The 25035-nt window shown below is 38.3% G+C and overlaps 1 protein-coding gene across 1 annotated transcript in view; it reads left to right on the top strand.

Moving 5' to 3' along the window:
• The first annotated feature begins 12850 nt into the window (after positions 1 to 12850).
• The window catches only part of LOC109622374 (B-cell lymphoma/leukemia 11B), an 81661-nt gene continuing 69476 nt past the window's right edge, over positions 12851 to 25035 (top strand). Inside the window, exon 1 of the mRNA XM_029878742.2 lies at positions 12851 to 14245. Coding sequence (XP_029734602.2) covers positions 14149 to 14245 — 97 coding nt within the window. The 5' untranslated portion in view covers positions 12851 to 14148. The remainder of the gene's footprint in view (positions 14246 to 25035) is intronic.

The following is a 25035-nucleotide window of genomic DNA, read 5'->3' as shown; positions in this document are numbered from 1 at the left end:
TGAGTACATATTCGACGAGAAAGGCACTATCACCACTAGGTGGATTAATCTGGGTTTTTCTTCTTGGATTTCCTACAATGATTTTTCATAAGATTCTTACAAGGATTTCTCCTGACATTCTTTCAGAGATTCCTTTCAAGGTTTCTCCTGGGATTATTTCAGTGATTTTATAGGTTTCTCTATGGTGCTCAAGGAATCTTTCATGGGTTGCTTTGTGGTTTCTGCTAAGGTTCCTTCTGGATTCTTTAAGGGATTCCTCCAAAAATTCTATCCTGAAATCCCCGGATGTTTTCTAGCATTTCTCCCTGGGTTTTTCCAGGGATTTCTTCAAGGACCTTACGAAAACTTGCAAGTGCCGGGGCTGACAATCAAACCCACGAGCATCCGCTTATGCAGCGAACGGTCACACGTGCTGCGCCACGAGCCCCAGTATTCTGCTATGATATCTCTTTGGATTTTTTATTATTCTGAATTCCTCCAGATAATTTTCCTGGAATTCCTACGAGGACTATGAATATCAATCTGAATCAAATCAAATCAATCAAGCATAAAAGCTGTGCTGAAATAGAGCATGAGAAACTTATCAGACGTCGAGAATTTTTTTTTCTTGTGCAACTACAACTAGACTTCCCATTTTTCGTGAAATCATGTCTATTTTAGTTGAGTGGTGATAACAAATTTATATGGAGATTTTAATATTTGACACCTTGGGTGTAAACGGGTTTTTATTTAGTTGTCACCGTCTTCAGAAACACTGTACAGACAGAATATTCCTTATATGTACTAAATAATTTCTAATAAAATTTCTAAAAAAAAGCAGGGTTAAGCACCCCTGAAACTCATCGAAACGTTCCTAAAGTCCCTCTTAAAGTCCCCTCTATCTACTTGACCTTCCTAAGCCTCAAGATGTCCCTGAAGCTCCTTGAAGCCTTAAAACTTGAAATCCCACGAAACACCTCTGAAATTGCCCCCAAAACCCCACTAAAATCCAAATGCAATACCCTAACTTTTTACTCCATAGGGACTCCAAATGACTGGTGTTATAAATTCTTCATAAGTATTATGAAAATTGAAACATGCATTTTTTTCTGTTTTTACAGAAAATATTTAAGAACTCATTACTAGTTCTTCTCTGCTTTCTAAAAAAGTACACACCTATATCTGATATGTTTAAGGTCTGTTCAGTTAATCTCGGACTAAGCGATTTCCTTGCTAAGCACACAAACATGCGCTCATGCTGAAAACAAAAAGTTCATTTTCAATTAGCAAGTTTTGTTTTGTGACCATAATTACCCCTGCCCCAGCTTCCATGGAGTTCTGTTTCAGAAAAAAAAAACTTCAAACTACTAGAATCAGTAATAGCATCCCGTCCCGTTCAAATCACAGCAGCGCTCCTTTGACCGATATATTGCCGCTCTTCAATTACACCAACAAACCCATTCAAACGACGTCGTCGTACGCTCCGTCTCATTCATCCTTCTTGTGGTCCTCCTCACGGATACACTTTCTTGCCGTAGCCGTACGGTACAGCAGCAGCAGCACACACGACGACGGTAGGTACCGTTAGATGGTGCACACACGCTCGCCTAGCAGTCGCACACACATGATTGAGTCTGCTCTGCCAGTTGGATCTTCAAGGCGCGATCGGCGCCGTCGTCCACGAAGTCCTCCGTACGACGGATGGAATCGTTCTGACGTGCTGGTGCTGGCTGTCCTGTTGTCAGCGAGACGCAAGGAAGCGCCGGCCGTGAATGAGCGTCCCGAGGAGGGGAAGTGTGTGCGAGAGTGTGACTGGGAGAGAGCGCGCGCAAGGCGCGCGAGAGAGTCGATTTGGAAACACATGTGCTGCTGCTGCTGGCTGGTTGATGTTTCACACATGCACGCATACATGTCGTTGCTTCTTGTATGCAAGTGGCAGGGCCGGATTTACGGGGGGGGCAGGGGGGCCATGGCCCCGGGCCCCCACATTTTAGGGGCCCCCACAAAATCTTACTTCCCGAAAATGTAAAACTATAAAATTTTCTAAGGATGTGTATGACGTGTTGTGGTTTAAGGCTGACAAAAATTTCATTTTTTTTTTTGCTAATGTTACTTCCTCCTTCGAAAAATTCATGATTTTTTTTTAACAAATCCGATAAGTTTAAAGGTTTTCTTTAATTTACATCAAATACATTTATTATTTGTCATCCGTCCCTTTGACGATTCAAGCACTGTGGCAGAAGTAGATTGATTTTCTTCGGTTTGAGCCTAATTGAAAATAATATAGCTAACTGTCCAACAAACTTCCTCTAAAACTTGATAACAATATTTCATTTGAATTAATAAATCAGTCTTCTGCAATTGCACATGATGTCTAACAAGAGCCCTGGTAAAAATCTTCTTCTGAGTTCAGGAAATTTCCAAAACTGTGTAGAATGGAGAGCCAAAAAGTTCCTGCTGAATATTCGTGTTTATTTCTGTACTAGAGAAACTCTAGCAAGAAACACAGACCGGAACTCTTTAAAATAATCCGCATAAAAGGGTTATTTCGAAGAGTTTCGGTCTGTATTTCTTCAGTTCTTAAGACATTTTATTTCTGAATTAGAGATGTAATTTTGGTGAACTTCTGACAAAACTCATAGGAAATTGCTGGAGAAATTTGTGGAAAATATCAATAGATGATGAAATTCTGATTTTTTTCATTCGGCCTAAAAATCATCTTAGATCTCCACCAACAATTTTCTAGAAATTTCTCAAAAAATCAAAAACAAGTACATGATTTGAAGTCAGAAGCATCGTCATGAACTCACAACAGATTATCGCTAAATTTTCACAAATAGTTACTGTATTACAGCTATATTAGAATTTAGCAAATATATTAGAAGTTCCTTTTTTTAATAGCTCTATAACATATCCATAAAGTTTTACCAGAAGTTGATTACAGAAATTCTTCGAAAATGTATTTGGGAGATCGCTAAAAACTTCTCTAAGGATTGCGCTAGAAATACTTTTTAAAGCTTGCGCAAAAACCTCTGCGATTGCATTACAAATTAACTCAAAAATTCTCGAAGATCTCTGCTATAAATTCTTCTTCACATTACTCTGTCTTACTGTCTGTGTAAAAAATGTTATGCCACGAGCTAACTCGCGAAAAAAAATTGTTTTACTTTACGTTATTTCTTGTATCATTGTTTTTACACTAGAATCAAATCTGAATATTACTAATGAATGGGTAGAATTTTTTTTTGTAATAAGATTTAAAATCTTCCACAACGACAATAGTACATTCGTTTGTTTTCGCGATTTTTTCCATTCTATATTAGCAAAAATATATCCTTTAGAAAGAGGGCCCTCACAACACTGTGGCCCCGGGCCCCCACATTTGTAAATCCGGCTCTGGCAAGTGGACATGGACACTAGTGTGTAGAAAAAAAAACAAGGAACCCCAGCAGCGTTTTTTGCCGTCCGTCGTCTTTGTCGTCGATTCCTTCTTGCGCGCGTACGGGTGCGAGAGATTAGGGGTATGCGGTATCACTAGTATGAAACCGAATGCAAAACTTTTGCGCCGCAAAACAGAATTTTGAAATGTTTCGTTCTACCTATTAATACAAAATCTAAGTTCATTCTAATTCATTTGTTTACTATTTGATATACAAGATTTATGACGTTCTCGGCAAAGTTTGCATACATCCTCATCAAGAACGTCATAAATAAGAATACTCTTGAGTAACACTTCTTACCCTTTGTTAAGTTGAAATAAATTAAAGACGGTTTTTTGGTGGAGAATGTTATAAATCTAAGTACTTTTGAGTTATGCTTGCAACTCTTGCTTCAGTAGAAAGGAATTTAAGGCGATCTTATGGTGATGTTGGTTAAAATCACCGAAAACTAATGGCGTCTCCGCGGACTACAACGGAAGCCATGTTGAGAAAACTCATGAAAAATGCTCTCGTGACCTGAAATAATAATTTTAAATATTTGATTATCGCATTTTTCTCTAAGCGCGTTTTTGGAATTTTTGGAAGCATCTTGCAACATATATACGATAAATTCCGCTTGGCAGTTGACAACCTTGTTACAGTACGGAAACATCCCCAATCGTATTAAAAACTAATCCCGAATATAATATTGTATCATTCCATGATGTTTTTTTCCTAACTCAATTTAACTTATCTTCCAAAATAAAAGCTGCAGCAGCAACAGAAACTGACAATTTTATAATCGTTTTATCGTTTACTTGAAGAGCTCTGCAAGTAGAAACCAATTCGCCTAGAGGACATCTTGTGAAGTACAACAGGTTTTGAGAGAATCTTGAAATTAGTTCTCCAAGACTATCTTAGGATGGGCCTCTTTGGGCTTATAGCGGGTTTATGATTGGTTTGACATTGTAATGCAGAGCAATTTGGTTTATGTTCGGTTTTTAAGAATAGGTGTTGAAGAATTCTTCAAAAGACGAATTTCGCACCAACTCGTCTTCGGGGTTGGCAGCACCCCCTCAGAATGTTATGAAATTTTGTAGGTTTCAAGACTTTACCTTTTCAAGCAACTTTGCGTATTTTGTTTTTTCAAAATTAACCTAGACTAACATTTAAAAAGAGTCAAAGTTCTTTAACCGTTTTTTTTTCACAAAAAATAACTCGAATATGATAAGATGTACAAAAAAGTGATGTATGGGTGACATTTAGAGAATTGTCCACGCTTTCATGAAAAAATATTTTAAAAATTCTAAATACATTTTTACACGCTAAAAAATATATTTTTTAAATTAAAAGTCAATTTACAGAAAATGCCCACTTTTTTATGTTTTGAAATTTTTTTCCAAGAAAGTCAATATTGTTGCCTAACTTTCCTCCATACATCATAAGATGGGCACTTTTGAGGAAAAAAAGTTTTTCTAACAAAAACTTTTTCATGTTAGTTTTTTTAGCGTGTTGCGCATTAACCGTTTTTTTTTCACAAAAAATATAACTTGAATATGATAAGTTGTACAAAAAAGTGATGTATGGGTGACTTTTAGGGAATTGTCCAAGCTTTCAAGAAAACATATTTAAAAAATATAAAAAAATGTTTTACACGCTAAAAAATATCTTTTCAAAATTAAAAGTCAATTTACAGAAAAAGTCCACTTTTTTATGTTTTGAATTTTTTTCCCAAGAAAGACAATATAGTTGCCTAACTTTCCTCCATACACCACAAGATGGGCACTTTTAAGGGAAAAAATTTTTTCTAAAAAAACTTTTTCATTTTATTTTTTTTTTAGCGTGTTGCGCATTAACTCGTACAGTAATGTATCCAGAATCCTAATGACAATCCATTAAAACTTAATGGGCTCAACTACTTTTTTAATATCTTAACGTGCTTGACATTGAAAACGTGCTTGATATTGGAAAGGGCTCAAGACAAATTTGCTTTTAGGGTTTTATATCAATGAAAACGCTTGTGTATTGATGAAATATGTACATATGTATATGTGTATTCAATTATTTTCTTTTCTACAATATATACATCCTTCTTTAATACATTCTATTGTAACGTTTTTTGAATATTAGATCTTTAGTCTATCTGAAACAAAGTAAACTTTTTTGGATTATCTTTTGAATTCGAAAACTTCTTCGCTTCAATTTGATTTTCAGAAATTGGCACAATTGAATGAAATTTTTGTGTACCAGGTATTGTTTTTACGTGACTGTATGTGTATAGTTCTTCAAGTTCATCCGTCATTTGTGCATATTGTTCATTTGAAATAAAGCAGAAATTCAATTTTGTTATATGTATATCTGACTGTTTAACTGCCCAGTCATACAGTTCTCGAGGAGTTGTGATTGTGTTTCCATAATCTCGAGCAAGACTTGCTCGTTTTGCCATTCGCTTGAGAGTACCTCCAACAGCGTCACATGGACCTTTGCCATGTGAAGTTGCGAAGAAGTGCCATTCTGCTTCCAATCCATAATTGGACCGAAAACTGCACAAACTGGCAAATTTTTTTTTGTTCTTATAATGAGCTGCTGCTCCATCTGACATGAAAGTAATTTTTGAGAAATCAATCGATTGTTTAATGAAATCCAGCAGTTTTGATATAAATAACTGAACTGCTGTTGTATCGTGTGTAAGTACTTCAGATATTATTATAAAGCTCAAGTTTTCCAACTTATTTTCTTTTCTGTAGTACACTTCAAAGGGGTGAATGGTAGCTTGAGAATTATTCCAATGGTAACCTTGAGCTGAATTTTGAATGATAAATGAATAATTTTCTGAAAAGACACAAATTGTTAATACTTCACCCTGTTTAAGAGATTCTTTTTTATCCCGCAAAAATGAGGATTGTTCTTTATAAATGAAATCATGAGTTATAAGATTATCAACGTTTTCTACAAAATACGGAACAAACTCGTCTATAGTCTTAGTAATAGTTTCCAAATTGCATCGATCAGTGGTTAGCCATTGTTGAAATAAAACCGATTCTTTATCATTCGCTTCTAATAATGATGTTAGTTCACTGGTTCTAGGCACACAATAATACAATTTCAGCAAACAGAATGCTGTTTTAAGCATTCAGATATCAAAACAAGCTGAGAAACAGGTTCTATTCCAGTTGGGATGTAACGCCAAGAAAAAGAAGGCACCCAATCAAACAAAGTTGTAATGTCCATTGAGTGTTATTAAATGGGTATAAGGATTCTTGATACATCCTGTACGAGTTAATGCGCAACACGCTAAAAAAAATAACATGAAAAAGTTTTTGTTACAAAAACTTTTTTTCCTTAAAAGTGCCCATCTTGTGATGTATGGAGGAAAGTTAGGCAACAATATTGACTTTCTTGGAAAAAAAAATTCAAAACATAAAAAAGTGGGCATTTTCTGTAAATTGACTTTTAATTTAAAAAATATATTTTTTAGCGTGTAAAAATGTATTTAGAATTTTTAAAATATTTTTTCATGAAAGCTTGGACAATTCTCTAAAAGTCCCCCATACAACACTTTTCTATAGGTCTTGTCATTTTTGAGTTACATCGATTTTAAAAAATTCTTCGAAAAAAAATTAGGCCCTCTTCAAATGTTACTCTTGAAAATTTTCGAAAATTTAAGTATGCAAAGTTGCTTATAAAAACCTAGTCTTTATGCCCACCAAGTTTCATTCGATTCTGAGAGGGTGTTGCCAACCACTGGTCGAGTTGGCGCGAAATTCGTCAAAAGCATTATAAAATTAATTTTGTTACTTGGGAGCCAGAATAGAATAGCCAGATCAGACAAACCTTCGGTAAGCAATCAGATTTTATAAACTTCTGCGGAATTTGAAGATAAGATCGAAATACGCAAAGGAGAGTGCATGGCTTTTCCTTCATAGAAACTCCATCTGTTTAAACGCCGATCTAGGTTATGCCGAGCATAATGCGAATCTAAGCTCCGTATTTTTTCCATATTTATTTCTGAATGAGTCAATCAGTAGACAATTATTACAAGAAGTCCAGAAAGCCCTTCCCAATTTGTTCAGTATAGTTAAACCTTCATGAAGCGACTTATGAAAATATAGACTCATGGAACATATTTTAGTATTACTGCCTGCAGATGCTGATTACATTCATACAACAGATGGTTCGATGGTATGTGGTATGACAGTAGACAAAATCTTTCCAAACTCCAATATCAAGCATATTATGAACAAAAAAAAACAATTGATAGTACCAAGAAGTGCTCTAAACGCTTCGAAAATAATGATTTTGAACTCTGATAAATGAGACAAAAATTTGCTGGCTTGCTATCAAATGTGGTGTGAACACGTGTCCCCGCCATTTTGTGATGTGCCGTGCAATTAACGTAATTCTGCTTTATTTCATAGTGATGCATTGGTGAGCTATGTCGCTTCCATCGTAAATGCCTCTTCTTCTGCTCTGTAATTTCACTTTCTCTGTATTTCCATTCGGGGATCTGGTATGGAGACAGGAACTTCATAAGAATTTTCTACCACAATTCAAATTACATTGATTATTTCCATCGTGATACGACAATACTGTAGTGCAAGATATTGGAATTATGCAATATAAAATGTTAAATAATGCTCAAAACAAATATAGTATCATATGAATAAATAAAGTATCTACTAGAGTGGGTCATCGTTTATATGGAAAAATGAAAAATTCAATGGTATCTCATCAGATCAAATCTTTTTCGATTCCATTTCAGGACCCAAATAAGTGTGCAGAATTTGGGCACGATCGGTTATCTCTACGTTTTGCGCATCGCGTTTGAAGTTTGTATGGGGTTTTACATGGGAAAACACACTTTTTTGCATTTCTCTCATAACAAGCTCGAATTTTTCTAAAACCGTGTAACCAATAAAGTGAAAACATAGCCTAGGGTGTCCTGAACAACTTTGTCGAAGACCGCGAAGTGATATGATGCTCATTAAAAAAGTTATAGCGTTGGCATTGCTTGGCGAAACAGCATGATTTTGTTGCTATTGTTATTCCTTTACATGTTAAAACATAAACACATGCATGCGGTTCGTTGGTTATAACTATTTTCACAATCATCGGATCGCTTTTCGGTCTTCAACAAAGTTTTTCAGAACATCCAAGGCTATCATTTTATAGTATCGGTTAAAAAGTTTCAGACAAACTTTTTCAACAAAAATGCAAAAAAGTAAGTTTTCCCATACAAATTTAAATTGCAATGCGCAAAGTGTAGACGCAACCGATCCTGCTCAAATTTTGCACATATACTCAGGACCCGAAACGGAACCAAAAAAGGCTTTGATCTGAGAAACGGTTCCGATGACCCACACTATTGTATATTGCCACCATGCCTTCTGAGTTTTCACTCTTATATTATTTGACCATTTTTGCACAACATGGTATGCTGTTACAACTTGAAATGGGTTACATAAACCGTTTTTTATGATCGAATGCTTCGAGTTTCATAGTTTCAACAGAAAAGCAACTGTCCATGCTACAGTAACAGCAGCGGCGTCATGGTCGCATTTTTTTTTCCACAGTCAATTTCGCAGATTGTGAACAATCCTCGGTGCTCACTTTACGTAATTTATGTTTAGTCCCTTACTGTCAGAGCTGTCAGATCAGTGTAACACGTTAAATAAAATTTACACAAAAGGCAATTTACACGGAAAAAAATACACGGTTATGAATATTTATTGGGTACCGGACTGGTCACCGAAAATTTGATCGTTTTCTTTGGTACATCGAGGTCTTGAAATTAGTCTATGGTACAGGTCGGACTCGATTATCCGGAGTCAGGTACTGATGCTTCTCAAACATATATCTAGGGAACGGAGGGCTCTATAAAGCTGAAATTTTGACATTTTGTCAAACCAACTTTGATTAGTGATTAGTCAAAATGTCGGCTTCTTATATCATTTCGTTCGCGAGATATTATTTTGAGAAGCGCTAGAACTCGACTCCGGATAATCGAGTCCGACCTGTAACAGTATCACATAAAAGAGACATACCGTGTGGAATGCAATACAAATTGTATTTCTCTATGCGGGCTTTAACTCATAATTTCCAGACCATACAAATAAATCACAAAATCAATTCTTACAATCTTCTGGTTGGGAAATATCTGTATTTTTGTTTCACGAATTTCACTTGTAAACCTTCTCTGTTTTCCGTGCAAGAATTATTGTAAATTTTACCATAAATTGTGAACCGCAAAAGCTTACATATTTTGTATATGCGTGTAACTGTAATTTAACAGTTTTGGTGTGGTTAAAAAAAAGTACTCATGGAAAGGCCTTATTGATTTAAGTGCTGAATAGCTTAAGTGTGATGTGTATTTTTGTGGTATCGTGGATAGAAGGTGAGCCATCAAACTCAAAATTGAAATGTGCAAAGCTCTGTTTAGTATCATGTGGTTTGATAGTAACTACCCGCATAATCACAAACTGTAAATACAACGTTTCCCATTCTGTAGATGACTATTAGATATTGATATGCAGCAATTTCTCAGACTGTCCAAGATAACAGTAAGAAAACCATTCTATGTACAGATTTGCCAGTTTGGCAAATGGTAATCCGCCAAATTATAGTATGTGGTATAGGCGGTTAAGATAGGTTACCATAAAAAATCGCTCGTTTTCTCGAATATTTTTTTCGCAATACAGTAAAGGATACGGTCAATATGTTATCCAGTTTTTCATACCATTCACTGCATAATAAATTGTTAGAGAACAGTTTAACAATAAATCTGGAAGAAAACGAGCACTGTAAGTGTTATTATTGATTGATGGTCTTTCATGGTATTTATTCCCATGCTTTATGGTTCTGGTGCATTTAAACCGTTCAGAAATAAAAAGGCGATTATGCGTTTACTATAGATTTTTTATTCATCAACTATTTATCATCGACCCCAAGACTAGATACCTCCTGTATCATACCCAGCAGCCATTCCCATCTTACTAGATGCAACTCCTCCACCAATTGTTGCGGCCTCAACGAATACCGGCAGTGAGCCACATCTTCTTCAAAATAAAAAGGCTCGAAAATGCCGAAGCGGTGACGGTTGATTACGCAAAAGGTTCATCTTGTTTCTTGAGGAGCGGATTTGATAGCTTGGTACTCGCTCGCAATCACTTCTACATACCGATGCTGCGCATAAGAAACCTACTTAAGTTTACCGGAGATCAACACTAACTTCTCCCTCCTGGACGTTGAGCGACGAGAATCGGAACCATGCCTACAATACAAAAACAGAGCGTATAAGTCAGTGGATCACCATTCGCTGGTATCGATTGCAATTTACAACCAAATTTTGTTAAACGACATCGTTCCTTTTCTACTTAAGTTTGATGATGAAGTTGAAGCTGCCGCAGGTCATCGGTACTGGGAGTTACTGGGCTGGATCTTTCGGGAAATGTCTCTGGGTAAAATCCGTTCACAACTGCGAAGAGAAACGTTCGATGTTTTAGTTCGAAGACGCACTATGTGACGCCAAATCTTATCAGAATACTTACCGAAATGCATAAAATCTGTCGTTTCAGAAGTATCCCGCAACAGATTTTCCAAAAATCCATTCAACAGCAGCGACCAAACAAATTCAATTTCTTTCTTTTTGATCCTTTGTTCAAGGTTCGCACATGTGTTAGTGTGTTGTACAAATATGAACATAAACCATTTGACAAACTGTGCTTCTATTTTGCAACTATTTCATGCCAAAATTCATCCCCATATAACTTAACAATATCTGCACAATATAATACATTGTTACCACTTGCAATGGGTTAATTATTCCATTGAATACAGTCCAATGCGTAGACCTTCATATTGTTGAACATGAAAGCAACTGTGTCTGGTACATTAACATTAATACATACAAGATATTTATTGTGTGGACATTAATACAAATTGTAATTTGTTATGCGGGTAAGCTATTTTTAATATGCAATGTAGGGTTTGGTACAGTGATAGACATTCGTTTAGCTGAGGTTTAAAAACGTTCTGAAAAGTGTCAGAAAACTCATACAAAAGTATTCATAATGAAACTTTCTATCGTATCGGTAGTTTATCTGATACAGTTTTATAAAAAGATACAAACTTCACACTTGCATATGCACTGAAACAGAAATGGAGGTGAGAACCCGTTAAATGTAGTTTTTTTTTGCCTCGACAGTGGTTTAACCAAGATTAATAAAAGTTTGGAACTAATGCAATTTCATAAGTACTTTTCGAGCATATACTCCAAGATTTTCAGTTCATGACATGAGCTAGATAATTGACATAAAATTTTATTTATATATGAAATTCAGAGAATTATTATGTTTTTCCTCCCGATAAGAAGGAACGTTGATACATAAATGTATAGGGTAATTGTACCGATCATGGAGGAGTTAAGTACTGGGTTCATGTTCAAACCACAATTATATCGCCCTAAGCAACATTTTTACATGGATTGAATTGAAAATAATAAAATCTATCTAAAATAACGAAATATTGCCACTTTGAGGTAGTTATGAGCATTTTATTCGTTTATATCTGAAAGAACATTGTGTTCCTAATGTTGCGGTATTTGTTCCTATCGTTGCGGTATCCCATTGAAATCATATGGGATACCGCAACATTAGGAACACTACCACAACAATAGGAACACAGCAGCAAACATATTTAGGAAAATATTTTTTAAAATAGGTTTTTGGGCAAATCTGAAGCAAAAAAATGGTGCAATCTCATAATTTAAGCACAATGCATCTATTAAAAGTACCTTTTGATAACATTTCAGTCGAAAAAGTGCTCAACTGCCAATTACCCTATAAGGGCAATATGTACGGTAAACATTCAAATATAAGCTAGTTTAGTTGTTTTGAAGAACTGGTACAGAATTATTATTGGCAATAAGTATTGCGGGTTTTACCCCATAATAGACTAACACGCGGAAAATTTTGTCCCACCAAAATATTCTCCCACTGCTTTTCCCATAGATTGCCACCGCTAACGAAAACAACATTGAATGCACACTCTTGGTTGGTGCAATGAATGCATAGTTCGTTTAGCTGCTAACTGACATGCAAACTGACGAGTGAGTATTTATTTTTTCTCTTCGAAGATTGGCTCAAAAGTCTATCAACGAATAAAAAATGCAATAAATTATTTTTTTTTTTTGTTTTTATTTATGTGTATTTTAACTTAGAGCTAATTCTACACTTTGCAATAAATTATTGCAAAAACTGTCGTGAGAAAAATTCAGCTGAATTAATGTCTATGCGAACTCCCTATTTTTCTTGTAGTATATGGCAAAACATAAATTACACCTTTTTTTTTAGCTAGAAGGTAACCTAGATAATTCACAAAAAAAAACCCTAAAAAATTCGAAAAATGGTTACAGTTGCGAAAAAATAGGCCTCGGCTAAACAAATATCTACCACTGTATATCGCACACCCTTTATGAGAGAGATCCAGTGCGAGAATGTGTGCTTGCATGCTGGATTTGTACGGACGGCCGAGGAGGGAAAAACATGTGAGTGTGTAGTTTTTTATGTCCAGTCGTCCTCGTTGTGCCTCCTGCTCACACTCCCGTGTGTTGTGTGGACCATCATGGATAGTCGAAGCAGCGTCGGAGAGCGCGCGCGGAGGATATTATTAGAAAAACCGTACGGTACCGTTCGTCAAAGAGCAGGAGGGTCGTCGGTCGGTCGGTCGGTAGGAAGGCTGTGTTGGTGAGGTGGTGGCGGATTTCAAAGAAGAGGACGATGGTTTTTCGGAAAATCTCCCAGTCCAGCCAGTCAGTGCAATTCCGCAGACCGAATGAGAAGTATCGAAGACGTACCTACTGCAGGACGGACGTGGATAAGCCGGGGTTTCGTTCAACGTCGTTTGTCCGGCAATTATCGTCGGATCATTCAACATCATACACAGTCGTCCGTCGTCGGTGTCGTTCATCTCGTGGAGAGTGCCTTGTGCTGCTGCTGCAGCCAGTGGGAAAGCGAGACGGCGCATCATAAAAAACGGACGTGCGTGTCGCCTTTCGCTTCGATACACAGACGGGACGGGACGGGAAGAAGGACCACAGGATATCAGTCCCCCAGGTCGTCACCGTGTGATCAGAAACAAAAAAGACGTGTCCCAGAACGGTTGTCAGTCGTTGTTGGCCAGTGTCGTCGGTCGCTCGCTCTCGATTGATCGGAAGTTTCGGAACGTGTCATATTTTGAATATCGCTCGCCGGACCACCAACGCGCGCGGCGCGTGTGAAACGATCGTGGGAAGGAACAGGATAACAACCATTAGGCTTTTGTTTTTGGGACGAGAAACGATCGATCGCTCGCTCACTCGGCTGTGCAAATTTCGGCGCCAACATTGTGCTTCGGGAACAACGGTGCTTTTGTTTTAGTGTGTTCGTAACTTACAGAACTGTGAATGAACCCCCGTTTGGCGCCGGTTTTGATTGAAGAGCAGCGCGGAACAATAGCAAAGTGATTCATCGTCGGGGCTATGATCGCCAATCAGTGAAACAACAATAGTCGGTACAAAAGAAGAAACAAAAAAACCAAAGCAATTCACCCAAAGTGCCATGAGAATTGAGATTTGTGCCGGAGGCAAATTAGCAGCAGCAGTAGAAACAGTGATTTTTAATTTTATTTTGCGGTGAACCGGAAGTGATTTTTTTAAACCTGATTTCGTGTGGATGTTCGTGTAAATTGCGTAGTGTGGAGTGTATGCAGCTCGATGAATTATTTTCTGCACAGCGAGTGGTACAACGAGCGGTACAGGAAGATGCTGTCCACCAGCGAGGATGCCGGGTTCTACTCCCACAATCGGGATCGTGAGTGATTTTGTTTTATTCGTTTGCATTGATTGTTGAACACTATTTTGGAACAAGGTGGTGGGTGGTGGATGGTTAATTATTTTGGAACAAAGGAACTCTTTTTCGAGAAAAAAAAAACCGTTCACTATGTTTTATTTGTTTTTGTTGATTTTGTGATCTTTTTTAAAATTTAAAAAAACGTATTACATAAAATGAAATTGAAATTTTTGTGACAGAGTAGATACTGAAATATTTTGCAAATTATGGGAATTCGTGTTCTGAGTTGAATGTTGAAGTATCTGTAAGTGTTCGGTGGAAATGAAATCCCAATGCTTTTTTGTACGATAGTTTGTTTTGAACTGAATTTCAGTTTTTTTTTAACTTCATATGCGTTTTGGCGTATGGCGTGGAGCCGCCTGAGATTTTAAATCCGTACTTTGCCATACCCAAGAATTGGAAAAGTTTCTCAAGTTGAAGTTTCCGTACATTTTCTTCTTTTCTTAATGATTTTTTACGACAAATTGTTGGGTACTTCGTTAATCATGACAATAACAACTGATTGTAACAAAACTGTGAATAATTGCAATATGAAAAAGTGTATCAAATTTCATAATAATTGAGGTGCCGATAAACGGTAAAACAGTTGCGTTGTAAAAAACAGTTTACTTTGGAGCTACCTACATATTAGTGAAACAACAATAGCAAAACTATTAGGGTAATTCGCCAACTGTTGAACGAGATTTCATGACAAATTTCAGTCGAGCTCATTGGAAGATAATTGAACTTTGGAACATTAGTGACAAGATTATGATAGATTTCCTTAGAGTCTTTTGGCTAACTCGGGACTCGTGGCCTGATCGGAAGAAAATTCTATTGACAATCATACGCAAGTTTGTACTAGGAAGCTTGACAAAGTTGCGTATTGCTTATGAGATTTTTTTGTAGAATATGTTCAAGATACATTGTAATTTTTTTGTTGGATGTCTGTTGTTATGGATTCCTATGAATTCTCGAATATAATTATACTCTTTAGAATTCTTTAGAACTCGGTGCTCATACTGCGGCGTGAATTAAGATGGTGTTTTTCTTGTGAGGCGTGACTGCTTGAAGTACCTTTCAAATAGTATTGCAGAGTGTGTTTCACGAATAAGAAAAAAATACTTTTAGAAGATATTGCCGTGTGACTTTTTTAGATTCTTCCATTGATTTGTTTAAGCAAACATCAAATGTATTCAAAAGTTCAATAACAAATACTGAAGTAGAGGTTAAATTAATGAGCCAAGGACCTGGGATCGAATCCCACTCTCGACAAACTCACAAAATGTGAGATCTTCCTTCGGAAGGGAAGTAAAGCGTGGGTCCCGAGATGAACTAGCCTAAAAATCTATAAATCTCGTTAATACAGATAAAACAAACAATAAATTATTGAAGTACCGCGGTGCACTTGTCAAGGTTCTGTGGTGCATCAAGTGCACTCCCGGGTAGAGGTGAATAACAAATCAATAACTAAAAAATAACATATTTTGTCATCATATCTAAATTTGGATTTTTTTTTGGTTTTTTTTATGAATAGCTCAAAATGACACATAAATAACAAAACATGCCATCATTGTAAAACTTGTAATTGGCGTGTTATTATTGAATATTATAATAACACAATAATAACAAATATTACTATCATACTATCAGCCATAATATCAAAACAATAACATAATTTGTTATCGTACTCAAATTTGCTATTATTTTGACATTCTTTTTGCTATTGTTTTGTTATTACCATAGCAAAATCAGTTATTCTTTACTTGTTATACCATAGAAATTTAGTTACTGTTTTTGTTATTTTAACTCTTATTTCAAACAAACTAATGGCAAATGTGATGAGCATAGAAATTCCTCAGTTAATTTAATTCTATGAGAGGTGCTATTGAGAGTATTTTGCTGAAAATGATGAAATAACAAAAAAAGTCTATAATTTTGAAATGTTAAAACAAAAAATCTGTTAGATCAGTTTTATGATCAAAGTTTGCACTTGCTTTAACCATCATAAAACTTGAAATGTTACCAGGAATAGGCTTTCGTGAGTGTGTATGATTATTTGGTTTTAACAAACAAACTTTCGCTTTTGTTGCTACTATAGATCGACTAAATGCACAGAAAAGTTGGATAAGTTCAACTGGCCATCCCTAAGCACATACAAACTAAGCATGGGCCCGGATCTGCGGCTTCACTTCTTATCCGTGGGAAGGCATGACCAGATATTTTTGTCTCAAAAGTACCGACGGCGTCGACTAAGATTGAACCTAGAGATCGACTGGGGTGAGCGGCAATAATGCTTACCATTACACCACCGACTCTATGCTTATAGCAAATCCAAGAATCAAAACAAAAATACAGTTACCACATTCCAATGCTCAAAGCCGTGTTAGGGTGTCCGACCAGTTTGTCGAATTAAAACGTTGCACCGGTGGTTCAATATCGGTGTTTGTCGTGTGACAGGGATGAAATGGTACAAGTTTACCTGATCACGACAGGATTTTTTTTACGTGATTCAATGCACCTCCAAGTATGTTTGGATATTGACATCACATACTTCAAAACAAATAATCGTAGAAAGAACGAGCTTTCCATTTCTTTCACTACAACATTTGTTAGATTTGTGTTCAATAACAAATCGTAAAATTAAAACCAAAACAATAAATAGAGTTTCCACATTTCAAAGAACACGGTAGGATGACTAATTTGTAGAATTTAAAGTTAACCCCGGTAATTTTACAACGATCATTGTCGAGTTAGCGGGGTTTTGCGGTATTAGAGTTTAAACAATAATCGATCTTGGTCGAGATTCCAGACCTCATCGTCTTACCATGAATTTCGATCAAGGTCAAAATCCATTCTTCTTTGTTCATGACTTGGGGTCCACACCAAAAGTATTGAGGATACTAAGATGTCCATCAAAATCATTTTCCAAGAGGATCGCAGATCTGTAATCCTTTGGTGTAGTCCTTAATATAGTCGATCTTTCGGTATTAATGATTTTTTTGTAAATACTAGTTTTATCTCATATACGTCCAACGTTATATTTATAGGAAAGATAGCCCAAATTCCCAGCGTTCTTTTCATTAATAGGACAGTATTTATGAATTGCAAATCTAGAGAGTTACACAATATATCAGCAGGGATGGAAAATAGTGAAGATTGCAGCTGAGCAAACACAAACGCAAAGCTAACCTACTCGTGAACAACAGAAACCTGAATAGATTCGCACTTCTTCACTCGCGAGCTAACGAAGCTGGTACGCACTCGTAATTGATTCGCGAAGCCGTTCTGAACATTTTTCAGTTTAATAAAATGCGCATTATACTGCTTTTCACCAACAATGGAGTACAAAACATTACTTTTGCTATGAATACTTGTTTTGCTATCAAAATTGTGGGATTCGTGGCCGTGCGGATAGAGGCGTCGGTCATCTAATCGTTTTGTGTGGGATCGATTCCCGCTCCAGTCGGGGAAAACTTTTCTTCAAACGGAAAATTCTCCACTGGTCCACTGGGTGTTTCGTGTGATGTCCGTTGTCTAATGTTAGTGCTTGTTCAGTCTGTACAACCTCTGAATGAAGACGGTGTAGTGTCTTTCAAATCGCTCTAAAATGCACTTCCCGCACCTCTACAAGTTCATCGCGAATAAAAACTCATGAGTGTTTTTGTTTTGTTTCGCTTCATACTCATGAAGCAAGCGGGTGCGAATAAACTCACACAGGGCTTACTCTCGCTCTCGGAACCGTGAGTAAGCCGTTTGTTGGTTTTTCACTCGCGAGTTGCTTCATGATGAGAGCAATTCCAGCACTGTATGTCAGATCAGTAGACTGTCTTCGGAAAAGTTGTTCAGAAGATTCATACATCGTGCATGATGAACAACTTACTTTAGAATCGGTTCACTAGGTGGCGCACATTGCTGCAAAGTTTTCATATGGTTGCAGTTTTTAAAAGTTGTATTTAAAATGTGGAATAAACTTGTTTTCCTGATTTCTTAACGTTGATTTAATATTTTAAGTCGGTGTCTTCGGCAGAGTTGTTTATACGTATGCAAGGCTTCCAATTAGGAATGTAAAATTTGATAAAAATATATTGATTTTTTTTTAATTTAACACAGAAAAGCATGAGTCTGAGTATGTTATTTTTCAGATTTAAAAAAACTTCATTTCGATACCTCAAAGCAATTTAAAAGAGAGTTTTCAATCTCACCTTTCGACAGGTGGGCAATCGTTTGACAGCTCCGCCCACTCGCCCAGTACACGATCCGATGAAGACTTCTTCATCAAATCGCTCCCATATGAACTTCAAATTGATTTTTAAATAGGTTCCCGGGCACTAAAAATCATGAAAATTTGGATTTCGGCCCAGTTTGGCGTGCACATTTAGAATATTAAATTATCTCAACATCGTTAAAGAAGCCAATTGAATGATCTCCCGTTAGAAATTTTCTCATTAGATGGTGCTGTAAAATAATTTATTTGTTTTGATAATAACTCAGCTCAACGAAAATATACTACTGTGACGTGTTCTGAAAACATTATTAGTAAGACATCTTTCAAATAGGTAGCATTGGAGTGAACGTGAAAAAAAAACTACTGTTGGTAATATCTCGACTCAATGAAGAGATATAAAGATAGCGTTTTGAAACTAAATCCTTCAAGTGTATAAGAGCCATGTTTAGAAAATATTTCCAGTTAAACTTTACCACACTAGATGGCACTGATATAAGTTACGGCTATCTTGGTCTCCATACAAGGCTTACCTCAGGTATGTCCTGCAATTTCTCTCGATAACTTTTCATGTAATTTTTCTGTAGTTCTTCTGAGGATTCCTTGAGGAAGCCTTCCCGGTATTCTCAATGGGATACCTCCCGAGGATCTTTTAGGAATTCCTTTAGAAATTTCTCCCAAGATTTTTTAAAATGTCTCCTAGTTTTCTGTCAAGGATTCCTTCAGCAATTTCATACAGAATGTTATCATTGGTTTCTTGCGGGATTCTTGAAAGGATTTTCACTGGCATTTTTTTTTCCGGCATACCATCAGCGATTTCCCCCGGGATTTCTTTCGGGATACCATCGATTTTCTCAGGTTTCCTTTAAGGAATTCCCCTGGGACTTATTTGGAATTTGGTATTCCTCCAGGATTTTCTTTTTCCGTTAGAAGTTTCTCCCGGGATTATTTCATTGATTCCCCCAGGATAACTTTAGGGAATTCTCCCAGGATGCTTTGTTGCTACTCCATCAAGGATTCTCTTAGGAATTTCGTTCCGGGCTCTTTCACGGACTATTCCAGAAATTCCATAAGAAATTCCTCCACGTTCCAGGGAAATAAAAACTTAAAAAATCCTCCACGTTTCTTCTTGGTATTGATCAGGAGTTTCTTCCGGACTTCTTTCAGGAGCTGCTCCCAGGATTTTATCATTGATTTTCCCAGGTTCGCTTTGAGGATTCCTCCCGAGATTCAATCAGGGATTCTTTCAAGGGTTCTTCCCGTAATTCCTTTAGTGATTTCTCCCAATATTCCTATCCACATTTCTTCATTGCTTTCTCCCGGGATTCTTTTGGAGATTTCTCCGGAGTCTCCGTACTTTTTTTAGTTTCCTTCAGGGATTCCTTCCAAGTAACTTATATTGAGTACTCCGGGATTTCTACGTTAATTTCTTCCGAGTTTTTTTTTTATGTTTTTTACAGCTTTCGAGATTCTATCAACGATTTCTCCCGGGATTCCTTTCGTAATCCTGACCAGATTTTCTTTAGGGATTTCTACAGGGTTCGGCTAAGGAATTGCAGCCGGGAGACCTTCATTTATTCTCTCGGTATTCTTATAGGAATTTGTTTCGGTATTTCTTCACGGAATTCTTTCTTAATTTCATATACATATGATGTTTTCATGGATTATTCTCGAGATAGCATCAGAATTTCTTCCAGAACATTTCCTGAGGTTTTCTTCCGGAAATACTTCATTGATTTTTTTCCATGTTTCCCATAGAGATTCCTCTTCAGATTTATTCACGGATTCTTTCAAGTATTCTTCCCGAGGTTCCTTCATTGATTCCACCAGGGAATCCTACAGGGATTGTTCCAAAGGTTCTTTCTGGTATTCGTTCAGGTATTCCTTCCAAAATGCAATTAGAAAATCCGGTGGGAAGTTTTCCTGCATTCTTCCATGGATTTCATCAGAAATTTCTGCCACGATTGCTTGATTAATATTTCTCGTATTTCCTTTGAGGAATTAGATGTTTTGAGGGATTCCACTCGAGATTCCTTCAGAGAATCCTTATGGGATTCTTTCGGGATTCCTTCTGGGGTCTTTCAATGATTTCTTCCGGAAATCGTCCCGATGTTCCTTGTATGGTTCATTCCAAGATTCCTCTCAGGATTTGTCTCGGGATTTCTTCCAGGATTCTTTCTTGGATTCATCCCGTAATTCTTCGAGGGATTGATGACACCTTCCGATATTTCTTCTACCTAGCATGTATTTTTTTTCCTGAGTATTGCTTTCAATAACTGTTATATTTTGAAATTTTGTTGGTTTTCATCATCCTAACATTCGACAAAGCATCGGAAAAATTACATCAGAATTATACTCTTTTATTTTATTCTTTTATTCCACTAGATATTTTCCGTAGATTTCTGAAATTCGCCAAGTGATTATTGCTTACGATGTTCTATGAGACTGACAATTGAAACCTTACTTCGGAATCGATAATCCATGAAAAATAAAGGGGAACGTTTTGCCTCAACAGTGCATCTTGCACCAAATGCCCCTACTACCCACAACTGTTCCAAAACCAATGCGTTGTCACTGACATCACATGTCACCTCCAGCATCCTGTATCAAACATCACTCTCAGATATCCGATTCACTCTAGTATGTAAGAAAACGCATTCCAGCTCCAGCTTTACTTGGACTCAATTCGACACACGATAAGCTGAGCCCGCTGCTTTTCGTAGATTTACCATCATCTAGTGGTAAGGACGCCGCCGGTCGTCGTAGAGGGAGGCGAACCGAAGAAATCGCCTTCATAAATTTGAATACCGCTTGTAATCATAGTGCAAATATTGAACGTTCCACATGTGGCAGCGGCGGCGGCGTCCGCGACGGCGCATCGTCATCAGCAGCGAGCGACCCAAGCCAAACCAGTCAGCCAGCAGCGTCGGTGAAGGTGGATATGTGGAAAAAGGCAAGAAAAAAACCCAACGAACTAAATGCATATTACGATATTTGCACTGCCATGTGGGCGGACATTCTCGTTTACCTGCGCGCGGCGCGGCCGGTCGGTCGCCGCCGCCGCGGAACGAACCCCGGGCCCGGGTCCGGGGTGGTGGACGCTCTTATCAATTGGAACACAGAAAAAAAAGGTTCTGTTATTGTCTACCCGTGTAGAGTGCTGCGCTGCGTGGACCGGGGCTCGCTCTTTTGGGCAAACATGTTTGCATTAGGCTAGGGGCTCTCGCGTTGGTTGGCATATGTATGTGGTGCCGGTGTCACCAACGGTCGTCCAGCAGCAGCGGCAGCCAGGTCGGTTCTTATCAGCAGCCAGCGAACGAATGAAGGAAAAAAAAAGGTACACTCTGCTGAAGCGGAGGTGGATAGCCAGAAAAAAACCGCTCATCCGAACCCGAAACAAGCTGGTACATTGTTGCTCATTTGTTTGCCCTTGTGTGTAACTGGGATGTGCACGGTTTGGGCGGATGGTGTGGTCGGTTCTGGTGCGAGGGACCTGTGGGTGGTTGTCCGTCCGCCGAGACATTACCGGGTCAGTTGCATTACAGTACATAACTATGAAGTTGACAAGAATCTTCGGTGCATCCAGCGGATCTTGATGAAATCCGCAGTTACTGTGACATATTTACCTGCCATCTATGAGCTTGGATGCTTGGTATATACTAAGTTTGTTCGCTCCGTCCAAATGCGAGAGCAGATGGAAGTTAGTTCTTTGCTAAACTTTGAATTTGACGGTTTGGTAGAGGACTTCTAGTACTACTTGTTCTAGTGGTATTTACTATGAATACCATCGGAAAAAACAGAGATGTATGTTATGTAAAAAAGAAAATCGTGTTAAGTACTGTTCCTTTGAATTCCACTAAGAATTTGCATCCTTTGACAGATACGTATTTCGACCTCAACTGTAAGGTCGTCTTCAGTGTCTTGTACTTGACTCGACTTATGTTGTATGCTATCCCACTGCGTACAGACTTCGACCGTACCACACTCCCCACAGTGCCCGCTTTATCACCAACCGCAAACCGGGACGAACCCCGCTGGCTGACTGACTTTTCCTCTCTGGCTGGTCGGTCCCTACTCTTATCGTTGTGTCAACAAACAAATGTATCGCACTGGTATCGAACCATGTCGAAGTCGGAGGGAACCCGCCGCCGCAACCCGTCTACATCAACGACTGGCGAAAGGTGACGGTAATTGCTGATTGCGTGGGCGGGTGACACAAATGGATACCTCTGGCCTGGTGGACAACGATGTCGAGTCAATGCTGCTGCCGCTGCATATGCTGGTTCGGGTGACGGTGAATTATGATTGATTGGACGGTGCAGGCGCCCACACCAAGAGAGAGTGGTGGGATGAAGAGGATTAGTAGTCTCCATGTGCCGGTCTAACGGCCGGCGGGTGGTTAGAGTGGGACATTCCTGGACGTGCAGCTGCTTTGGAGGTGGCAGGCTGCAGCCCCCAGCAGTATTGATTCCGATCGACGAAAGGTGTTATCATGGTCGGCTTTTGCTGTGGACGCGTGTCCAAAGGGCACGGGACACATATTGCTTTGGGCGGCGACAGTTGGCGAGGTGTTGGGCTCTTATCGGATCTGCGCCGACTGTGTTTTTGATGGGAAAACCCCGTATCGTTAAAGACTTACGGTGTTCTTTCAAGTTTAATTGCCTGTTTACTAAATCTGCGTTCTGACTCAGTATTCATTTATGATGCTAAACTGATTATTGAACCAACAAACTGGCAACACTGGCAATTATTGTAATTAACTGCAAAAAACGCTGAACAACACTTCCCAGTTCAACCGAAGAATTGTCTTCACCGTCACGACTAGTTTACACACCTCGACCGTTGATCCGGTTTTACCTGTTGTTTGCGCCACTGCTGATAAGCCAGCCGACTAGCCATCACCTTCCGTAGTCCACACAAGGACCGGAAATTACCCGTACGTCCACACTGCCTGACTGCTGCGCTTGTGCGTTCGTACATATTTGTAGCGCCATCCTTGACTCATCGCCGCGCATTTATCGTCACAATTGAACCTCCTTCGTCGTTACCGGGAACCCGCAGCACCGTACAATGAAAGTGAAGTCAATCGCCGGGCGTTCCAACTTCCAACCCACCAGGTTCTGGCCTAGTTACGCTAATTCTGTTATCGTGCATATAAACAAAGCGACTGGCAATGGGCAAACAGTCAGTGTGTCGCTGGCGTCGTCGTTGTTGTCGGCCCGCGTGTCTTGTTAGCTTGTTGATGTCTTCCGCTGGCGAATTGTGGGCTATTGCTAGACAATTATATGGATAAAAATATACATTCACAGTTTGTGCGTTTGGTACAGCGTCCAAATGTGGAAACTGGATATTGCTACAACACTAGCTGTCTCTACTCTACTGAGTATAGAATATTCTTTTGTTAAACCCTGATTGGTTTCGTCGGAAAACCATGTTTAGTAGACTGGGTCAACAAAGTCGATTTTTTGAAACAAAGCTTTTTGGATGTCTTTTAGCGTTCAAAACAAATGTGCAAATTTTTGGGAGCGATTGGTTGCATTACTGTATTTTGCATTACTATTGAAATGTTTATAGAGTTTTGTATGGAAAAACGTGCTTTTTGCATTTTCTCGTAAATTGTTTTTTTTTGTCTAAAACGATCTAGCTTGTGACGTCAAAGTATAACCTAGGATATGCCGAAAAATTTTGCCGAAGACCGCAAAGTGATCCGACACTTAGGTATTAAGTGGCCTACATTTAACATGTAAAGAAATAACATCAAAAATAAAATCTAAATTTTTGACCTGATTTTACGAGAGTATAACTTTTTCCACAAGCGTCGGATCACTTTGCGGTCTTCAGCAAAGTTTTTCGGCATATCCTAGGCTATACTGTAACGTCATTAGTTACATGGTTTTAGACAAAAAAAAAAACAATTTCCAAAAAAATAGTTAAGAGCTGATAAAAATAGATAATATTATTGTTTTCATCTTAAAACTTGATCGAACTTATCTCTAGAAACACTGGCTTAAGTTTTATTGTATATTTTAGGAAGTGTTGCAAATTTTGGTAAAAAGTTATCTTTAGTATGAGACCTAAGTTTTTGAAATCAGACAATAATAACATGTTTGTGAGGAGATGACCTCAATCTTTTGATTGGAAGAAAATGTTAGTATTTGTTGAAGGATACCTTAGTCAATTTTTAACCACCACGAACCCCACAATGTGCTCACCAAAATTTGCAATCGAATGGCGGGCGTGTACTATTCTGCCGCAGGGCCCTCTACCGTTCTCGTATGACATTTTGCTGATCCGCAAGCGAACTGGCAACGGTGACGCTGCCGGCAGAGGGAGCCCAAATTGGACATATTTCGGTTCCAGTGAACGCTATAATCACTGGAAATAGCCGACAGCCGTTCGTTTCTTTTTTTTGCGAGTCCTTCCGCAGCGGAACGGACAGACGAGCGGACGTCGGCAATTGACATCATCGGGATCAGGACCGACCAGGAGAGAGCGAGCCACGCTACTGCACAACCGCATGTCCCAAACAATATCATTTACAACTTCC

Source organism: Aedes albopictus, chromosome 3 (genome assembly GCF_035046485.1).
Source record: "Aedes albopictus strain Foshan chromosome 3, AalbF5, whole genome shotgun sequence".
Classification (NCBI taxonomy): Eukaryota; Metazoa; Arthropoda; class Insecta; order Diptera; family Culicidae; genus Aedes; species Aedes albopictus.
Note: the sequence above shows the minus strand (reverse complement) of the source record. Positions and strands in the feature narration are given on the sequence as shown.